The sequence below is a fragment of the Gymnoscopelus microlampas genome (genome assembly GCF_963454915.1).
Source record: "Gymnoscopelus microlampas genome assembly, chromosome: 13".
NCBI classification, from domain to species: Eukaryota; Metazoa; Chordata; class Actinopteri; order Myctophiformes; family Myctophidae; genus Gymnoscopelus; species Gymnoscopelus microlampas.
In genome coordinates this window covers 10,611,808-10,621,544 of record NC_139950.1, presented here as the reverse complement: position 1 = coordinate 10,621,544, position 9,737 = coordinate 10,611,808, and the positions used below count along the sequence as shown (strand labels likewise).

The 9,737-nt window shown below is 43.8% G+C and overlaps 2 protein-coding genes across 2 annotated transcripts in view; both read right to left on the bottom strand.

Annotated features, from left to right (window-relative positions):
• Positions 1–4,061: 4,061 nt before the first annotated feature.
• On the bottom strand, positions 4,062–4,781 carry LOC311058521 (eukaryotic translation initiation factor 6-like; the record flags this gene model as incomplete). The annotated part of the gene is made up of 1 exon (XM_084075983.1): positions 4,062–4,781. The coding sequence occupies one exon, from the start codon at positions 4,779–4,781 to the stop codon at positions 4,062–4,064; it is 720 nt and encodes a 239-aa protein (XP_083932109.1).
• Positions 4,782–6,899: 2,118 nt separating this feature from the next.
• LOC311058520 (uncharacterized protein) overlaps positions 6,900–9,737 on the bottom strand; it is a 20,334-nt gene continuing 17,496 nt past the window's right edge. Inside the window, exons 15-17 of the mRNA XM_084075982.1 lie at positions 9,478–9,615; positions 8,622–8,770; positions 6,900–7,864 (exon numbers count right to left, since the gene is read on the bottom strand). Of these exons, the coding sequence (XP_083932108.1) occupies positions 7,181–7,864; positions 8,622–8,770; positions 9,478–9,615 (971 nt within the window). The 3' untranslated portion in view covers positions 6,900–7,180. The remainder of the gene's footprint in view (positions 7,865–8,621; positions 8,771–9,477; positions 9,616–9,737) is intronic.

Here is a 9,737-nt window from a genome sequence, read left to right as displayed (position 1 = left end):
ACCTGTAAGGGGCCATTTGGAAGCCCATGACCCCAACTGTAGACCCGCTGGTGTAACAGAGTGTTTCCAGTGAGCCAACATGCACAATATCAGCACACTGACTCTGTTTGACCAGAATGGAACAGAGCCTTCATTAGTATCATTGGTAACACCTGTGAATGTCTTCATAATATGGCTGCTGTGAATAGGGCCTATTGAGTCTAAACCCAACCTGAACCTACAAGTAATCCTAGAAAACTTCAAAGAACATCCTACTATAATTCTAGTAACCTCTGTCTGTTTGTCTCTCTGTAGTGGTAGGTGAAGCTACCCGGTTCTCCTCACTGGCTGGACCAATTGCTCTGATTTTGCACACAGCCATTGACCATTACCATCTGAACACAACTGTGAAGCCCGTTTTTCAATTTCATCAAATCTCAGCTTCTTATTAGCGTTTTTGTGTCAAACACTGTCGCCATGGTTACGGGGCTGCCCAGCTATGGGACGAACTGCCTCCCGGGTTGCCAGATCATGTGCGCATATCCCCCCACGGCTGCGCTGCGCCGACCGGGTATGGTCTAGTATAGTGAGTAATACTAGCCAGTCCTACACAGTAAACAGTAAACTAGCTTTGAAAAGGAAAACCCAGATATGGTTAATGTTTTAATGTATTTAAAACAACAGTGCCACTTAATTGTATGTTGGGTGAAGATGTTTTCTCAAATTGGTTGGGCTGTGGCCGTGCTAAACGACAGGAATTTAATAAACTGAACCGAAAACATTCACCTGAAAATTAGACCGTCAGAGGGAGCCATCATGACCATACATTATGTCTCGTCATTATCTCTTGAACAACAGCACCACCATGTGTTCGTTTTGAGCCAGGCTAGGATTCACTGAGAGAACGCTTTATTTCAACGTTAACGTTTTCATTTCGTTGTGTAAGCCAGTGGTTCTCAAACTTTTTCATGTCAAGGACCCCCAAATTGACACTTATAAGCCTGCGGACCCCCATTTGAAAAATATGCCAGGGACTCCCATAAGAGAAGATGTTTTCAGCTCTAGCGGTGATTCTCAACCATTTTAATTTCAAGGACGCCCAGTTTGACATGCATTAGGCTACGGACCCCCATTTAATAGCATTTCTATCCCTGGGAGTCTGGGACCCCAATTTATATTCTAAAATCAATGTTAATTTAACTCTGAGATTGTACAAATGGAACCAAATGGACCCGGTTCCATTTTGTACAGTCTCAGAGTCCATTTGGTTCCTGTCCATCATTTAGCTGGGGACCCCCTGGAACCCCCTCAAGTACCCCTGGGGGTCCCCGGACCCCACTTTGAGAACCAATGGCGTAAGCAGTGCAACAGAGCAGTTTGCAATAGCCTAATACATGCTACTAGTAAAGCTTGTGAATATGCAGATGATGTGTAGCCTATTGTTTGAATATAAAGTTGTTAAATGCACTTTTGCAACTTTTGTTGTAGACATGTGTTTCATAATGTTACAGGGCTCATTGTGTGTAGCTGGTGTAGTGTGGAGGACTGCATACTCCTCACTGGGCCTGACATCTCGTCATTTTAGATTGCAAGGCCACTTGGCCTTTGTTGTTGTACATTTTTTAGGGCACAAAGGCCACATGCCAGGGCAGGGCAGAAGTAAAATATAACAAGATTGTAGTCCATTGAAATAATTAATTGAATTTTAGGGTTAAGGATGATTTTGAATTTAATATGTAGACTATCTACAGTCAGTGAAATAGATAAATGATGGTATTTACAATCTGATCCATGCTCAGCCTTGCACCAATCAAAGTCACTGGATTGGTTGAAAGATGGGGACTCAGGGGAGTTAAGAATTCTGAATCTCAACAAAAGACACTGGTGTCTACATGACAAGAAAGAGACAGAGGAGAAAGTGGTACAGTCAGCTGGGGCACTAAGGCATCAATAAGGCCTCAGGGCATGACATTTTTTGAGGGGCACAAGGCCAAACTGAAGGGCAACGACGGCCATGGCCTTCATGGCCTCCCTGAAATTCCTGCCCTGCTCCTCACAGAGTTTATTATTGATATGATTGTACAGGTATGTTCATTTCGTTTTTGTGCTTTATTTACATTTTATATTGATTGTATTTGGTATGTTGGAACTGGAACTTAGCTCTATTAATGGATTAGTGAAATAATAAATAAATAAAACATACACTGAGGTCTGTTGTATTTTATAGTTCATAATTATGCACTGGCAAAATTCCTTAGGCTATAATTATAGCCTAAGGGCGTGAGGAACTGTCCGTTGTCCTGGAATCGTCACTCATGCATTCACCCAATCCCCCCAGGTGGCGACTATAGTTAAATGAATGTGATGTGATAACTGTAGTGTGTTTTCTGCAGGCTACTATGACAACTTACCTTATGATTGTGTAAGTCTGAAGGCCTACTAATAAAGGTGTGCTTTGCACCTCAACTTGTCTGATAGTGTTCTTAGATGGCCTAATTTGATTGCGTTTCATTTAACTTGTTTGTTGTTAGTGCCACATTTTACATATTGTTTTTCATCATTGTGGCTTCGTGACATATTGTATTAGCCTGGTAAACCACCCCGGTCGTGGAAATCATATTTCATTTGATTTCATGAAATGTGATTTCCGTGACCGGGGTGATTTACCAGGCTAATATTGTATAAGAGCATTGTTATATAGGCCTGGGGGTGTTTAACAATAAAGTGCCCTCCTGTGAAAAATATGTGCCCCTCTGCTGATCATTGTCTGAGTAGGCTATACTGCAGGGCCTACTTACATTATTTGAGTAGCTGCACTTGTTTGTATTTGTTGTTCTGGAAACTTTCACTCCACTACATTTAAAAGACAGATATTGTACTTTTGACCCGACTTCAGCAATGGAAAAAGTAGCCTACATTAATATGAACTAGGCCTAAGCTCTACAAGCTCACAACGAGTCACAAGTAGAGGTTCTATTTTCACAATTTTCGAGACATTTTCGCTATAGGCCTATGAAAATGTCTGGAAAAGTGTTGAACTTTTTTGGATTATGTCTAAATTGCAATACAGCAATGCATTGATATTGAAAAGAAAATGTACTTTGTAATGTGTAGTACTTTGTTTTGAGTACTTGACAGAGACACTTTCACCTCAAGTACTGGGGTGGAGTACTTCGTCCATCACTTTTACTTGGACTGGAGCCATATAGTTGTAGTTGTAATCTATTTGCAGCTTTATGGTGAAGCATGAAACATTAAGGTATTCTTCGGTCAAAAGAAGTGCATCACTTTGGAAATAAAAAGGTCCTGCAGAAAGGATTTAGTTCCTTTGTCTCCAAAAAGAAAAGTAGCCTAGAAAAATATGTACTGTAGCTATATTTTAACAAAACTCAAGCCATGAAGATAACACAAAAAACAAAACGGTTTCTCAGTGAAGGAGACCTGACCAGTTCCGGCCAACTCCCCTGTGGACAAGGATGTTTCAGACTAGAAAAGAGCACATCTCTGAGCACAGATCCCACCAGGCCGGGTTGCCTACCCAGGGTTGTGTCAGTTGTGTCGGTTGTCGTCAGAACATGAGGAAGCTGCGGGATAGAGTTTGTATGGGGGGAATAGAGTTTGTTGCCCCTATGGGCAGAAGTGAAAACTGTTTTGGAGGTGCACACTATAGACTATAGAGGCCCCTCAACATGCATTTGGGCATGATTATATGGTGCGTTCATATGATTTTTTTTTGTAGTAGCAAGGCAGTTGCAGGCGAAGGGTATGGAGTATCAAAACCCTGTTTGACGTCATTGTCACTTGTCATTTTTCAGCAACAAACGTTCTGTATTGTTTAGACCAGAGGTTTCGATTCAATTATGTCGCATGACAGTGACATCACTGACGAATCCCTGGTATCTTTCTAACCAGCCTTGAGCGTATGGCATACGTCCATGCTGGAGCTCACTGTCGCATGACAGTGACATCACTGGCGAATTTTGTGCCTGGGGGTCCCAGGCACAAAATATTTTCAGATGGGGGTCAAAACACATGAATTAATGTGGAGGTCCTTGACATGAAAAGTGTTGAGAACCACTGGCTTATGTCAGGCTGTCGATGGCGGTGGCGCTGTCCTGGGCTTCGTCGGCAAGTTTGAAGATGCTCTCGATGACGGACAGCTCAGTGCTGGTGGTGCCCAGGCCACAGAACGCACACCAGTCGTTCACCACCATGCCTGCCGCAATCACCTCGCTACCTCTGTTAACCGTACCGGCCACAATGGGAACCTGGAGTAGCGACGACAGCTCGTCCTGGTCCTCAATGGATGTCCCGGGGTGAACCAGTCCACCACGGTTGGACAAGGCGCAGTACGATCCCACCAGCATCTGATCGGCCACCGTCTGACGAAACACCTCCACCTTCAGGGCATCGGCCACGACCTCCTCTGTCTCCCTGTCCAGGTCGGGGTGGACCAGCGCCACGTGGTCGTTACAGACGATGACGTTTCCCAAGGCGGAGAGTCTCTCTTCCACTCTCTGGATCCTGGCCGTGTCCGGCAGGCACTTCCTCATGTGCTGGAGTTCCAGGTCCGTGGTGCTGCTCGGAACTAGGAGACCGTGACGGTTACCGACGCACATCCGCCCGATGATCCGGCAGCCGGCTATGGAGGCGTGTACCACCGGCACGGTTTCTGACAGCTCCCCCTCGAAGACGCTGTAGAAGTTCTCGGAGCCTCCCGCGGCCACCAGGCAGTACGCGTTGGTCAGCTTGGCGAAGCATCCGATCTCGTTGTTGTTCTCAAACACTGCTCTCACAGCCATGATGATTGATGACTTTAAATGGGCCTCCTCACAGATTTTGAACCAAAATCCTGTTATGAAAAATTGTCTTACGTAATGCTGGATTTGCAGCCAGTTTAGGATAGTTTAGGAATGTAGTGGTGTTTTATCGAGATCAAGAGATTATCTTGCCCCACGTGATTCGGAGATGATTTCAGAGTGGAAGCTGTAGAAGGTCCTGACTTACACTCAGGTGTAAGATTTGTAGGTGTGTCGAAGAAGGTGGAGGTCTCTGAATCTCCACCTGACTGGTTTGGTTTGCTTGTGTCATCGTGGTTAGGTCATGATGAGTCACCCATATCCAAATATGGAATCCTGGGTCGACCATGTCCAAATATGGAATCTCGGGTCAACCATCCTTGTATATGGAGTCTGCAGGCTTGGACTCACTCTGACATCTTGAGTACCCATAGCGATCTAATGCTATTCTTGGGTCGCAGAACCATTTTTATGTCCATGAAATTGTTGCCTAATTAGACTATTATTATTACAATATATATATAAATATATATAAAAAACATTTTCTGTTTTTTATGTTTAAAATACATCATGATGCTGTCCATTTTGAATAGCTTGTATACATGATTATTGTGCAATTTACAGATTGTTGATAGTATTGACATTGGTTCTCAGTTAATAAGGTATGTTTATGACAGTACGGCCACCCTACTCACTGTACCTTGTACAAGTATGTTTAAAATAAAGGTATGAATATATTAATCTGTCTATTACTGCACAATAACATGGTATGTTTATACATATGCGTTTATGCAATGTAGCCTTTAATTATGACACCCAACATCACCCCTCCCACAATTCACACCCACCCACACAAGATACAGCGATGACATCCACACGAATGCACGTGTTACACAGTGGTGTGAATAACCAAATAAGCCAAAGGCTTCTGTTCTAGTAAAGTGACCACAGTTCGGAGACACCACACAAAAACCAACACAGAGGCAGAGTAATCTAAAGTCAATGTTATTTAATTAAATACCAATAAAAGCAGAGCAATAGAATATGGGGCAGGGGCATAGGAGGGGAATGTATGAGTCCAATGTCTCTTTTGGTTGGGGGGGTGGGGTGGGGGGGGTGGTTGCCTTTCAGAGCCGTCCAGGGTTAAAAGCCATTAAAAGCCCTGTAAGAGGCAGAGTCATTAATGCCATAGATCCCAATATTTAAAATCCAGATAAAAGCAAAGTTCATTTGTGTCTTGTGCATGGGGTTTTACTTCCCTTTCCTATGGGGGAGCGATTGGTTCCTGACTGGGTCCAAGGCCTTTCTCTTCTGCGCTTGCTGGAGGTCTGTGCATCTCTGTGTCTGGGCAAAAGCTCATCTAACTCAAAGAGCCTTCCAGCCCAGCACCAATGGCAGCCTGCAACAGAGTCGTTGGCTCATGCCCTGTACCAGCTCAACTCACTTGCCCAATTGGGAGTCATCAATGCTGAACAACTGACTCAAAATGAAATGAAGAAAATCATGCATGCACACAAAATGAAGATCAAAAGGCATAAAACACAAGGCCAGCTATAATACAAATAAGTCTGTCAGCATCACACACACTCACTCACTCACACACGCACACACACACACACACACACACACACACACACACACACACACACACACACACACACACACACACACACACACACACACACACACACACACACACACACACACACACACACACACACACACACACACACACACAGCCCCACCTCATTCTGAGTGCTGCACTCAGCTCTCTTTGCTCCATTTGAAAACAGCTGTCACAGAGTAATAATTTGCGGTTGTTAACTTGCAACAAAATGATGAGTGCGCACAATTTCTGTGAAATTTTTGAGTGACAAATATGAGGAGCTTGGTCAAAAGTCTAATTATTGCACTTCCTCGTTCCATCTCTGACAAATACAAATGAACAAGTTAAGTAAAAAAAATAACTAAAATGAAGGTTGTATGGAGTAATGTGGGTTGTATATGGAGTATAGGTTTTATTGGGAAAATATCACAAAAAGGTACAGAGGTTTGACAACAATAACAAAACAGCTCAAAATAGAATTCATTCAAATATTAAAAAAAATGCTTGAGTCGCTGAAAGATCAATGATCATACATTACTGTACTAACATTAGAAACGCTTAAAACAATGTGATACATTACGACTGTCAAATGCCGAATGTTTCATACACGTATCATATTATTTACCTTCTTTTTCAAAAACAAATTACAATCAATTATACATCTAAAACCCACCAGATTTTTACATGTGAAAAATAGAAACAGAGTTGGCACATATTGGTTGTATTTGGTAAAAATTCAGTAACTTACTGATCCTGAAATGGGATGCTTGGTGGCCCAGCCTGTTAATGCACAGACCTAGGCTATAGAGTGTGACGGATACATTGGGGAAACTTGTTCAGTGACCACAGAATTGGCCTCTTCACTCTCTTGCCCATCGACGTCGGAAGTGGCCTCTTCACTCTCATGCCCATCGGCGTCGGAAGTGGCCTCTTCACTCTCATGCCCATGGGCGTCGGAAGTGGCCTCTTCACTCTCATGCCCATCGGAGTCGGAATTGGCCTCTTCACTCTCATGCCCATCGGAGTCGGAATTGGCCTCTTCACTCTCATGCCCATCGGAGTCGGAATTGGCCTCTTCACTCTCATGCCCATCGGAGTCGGAATTGGCCTCTTCACTCTCATGCCCATCGGAGTCGGAATTGGCCTCTTCACTCTCATGCCCATCGGAGGCGGAAGTGGCCTCTTCACTCTCATGCCCATCGGAGGCGGAAGTGGCCTCTTCACTCTCATGCCCATCGGAGTCGGAATTGGCCTCTTCACTCTCATGCCCATCGGCGTCGGTATTGGCCTCTTCACTCTCATGCCCATCGGCGTCGGTATTGGCCTCTTCACTCTCATGCCCATCGGCGTTGGTATTGGCCTCTTCACTCTCATGCCCATCGGCGTCGGCACTCTCCCTGATCTTCACTTCCCTAGACATCTGGCACCAGGCACACGGGTAACATAAGGCCGTAGTGCAAAGGTCATCACAGTGTGAACCCTGAATGATGGAGAGAAGCGGGGAGGGAAATAAAGCATAATAGATAGGGGGGAGAGAGAGAGAGAGAGAGAGAAAGAGAGAATGAAGGCTTTTTGTTTTCTGCCTTCCATGCACTGACCCGAATGAGGTTTTTACCTCATTCGGGTTTTTACCTCATTCAGTGTTAATCATAAAAGAGTGAGCACTGGTACTGTAAAGTAACATCAGTAACATGGGTCGCCCCATCTCTCCAGCTCTTTAATAAGCAAAACATTCATTTTCAGGTGGGTTGCCAATATCAGCCAATCAGGAGAGAGTAGGCTACCCATTTATCAGCATGTTCAATTATATAGTGTTCCAATTTTGTCTGCTCATTCCTTTGTGTCATTACTTTACAATTTCACGTATTTATCCTGTACCTGTATGAGTTCTCTCTCCTGATTGTATAAAATAGTTTTCCGACCTGAAAATGCATTTCATGTTTACTGAAGAACAAACGCGCTGCGTTCATTTAAGGGTCCTATTTTGAGGGTTTGAAAATATGGTCTTCCTATCTAAGTACCATCACGGGGTGAGGTGTGTATGAAAAATAAAATGGCAGCTGTGTAAATGCGGTCAAGTGGGGTCTATGGTGCATGCCTTAAATCACCACCGTACAAAACCAATACCTAGCCCAGGCACTCCTGTTGCATACTGTATGAAGTTGAAACATTGCCATGCTTAACTCTCACCATTACAACAAATTTCATTGTGTGATCAGAAAGGTAGAGGGTCTTACCTCAATGTCATAGCGCTTTCTCATGGAATAACGGAAGCAGCAACTAAACACACACGCAAAACAATCCACTACTGGCCAGACAGGGCACCAGCCAAAGGCTTTGACCGCCTGGCACTGCATGCAGGGGAAACAACAGCAGCGGTAACAATCTGGAGGGAGGGGAGAAGAGCGAGAGAGCAAGGTGGTCAGATTAGTATCTGATCTCTTTACAGGGTTAGTTAAAACAATAATAACACAGTTGTCTGGCTCTCCGGGTCAACAGTATGCATGAATTTGTAAATTCATGTGTCATTCATCTGTATGATGAGGTCACTGAATGGTTTATGTTTTGTTGTTAACATGGACTGAGATGACGCAGAAAGGTGTTGAAATCAAGATACCCAACTAGGATACTAGTGCTAGTAAGTACACTAGTACACTGCTTCCTACTGAAACATTCGTAAGCTGCATTCGTAAAAAGCTACCCACTAGGAAGCTTCCTTACAAATGATACAGAGCCATCATGTTGTACTGGGTCTTGTGACTTGGATGTGTCAGGCAGCACTCTTAAAAAATATGGTGATCTTCCGTTCTTTAGTTATCGGCTGTTGAATATAACTTGTTTTCACCAAAAACGCAATCTGGTAAAAGAAATCAAAGAAAAATGTATTTTTATATTATAAACGTTAGACCGGAGCGGCTGAATTTTTCTTAGATAACGTGATTTCCGGGAGCGCCCACTACTGTAATCACTGAAAACACCTAATGGCATATAGACGTCAATGGCACTGAAGCGTTGTATTTTAAATGACATCACATGACGTCAATAACACTCAATGAGTTAAGGCAAATACAAAATGTTTCAGACACAACTTACCGTCGCAGCCACACTCACACAGGTCAGTGCCCCAAGTGCCTGTACCCTGTTCGGTGGTACCGATATCAATCAGCCCTTCAACCAGCTCTTCACCAAGTTCATCCAGCTGTTCCTCCACCTCTTCAACCAGCTCCTCCTCTGGCGATGATGACAAAACAAAGAGAGAGAATTGATACAATTAAACAGCTGTAACGCAGTGCTTCTCAACCTTTCGACCCCTAAAGAATATTGTCCAAGTCTTGTGACCTCCACCAGTTCTA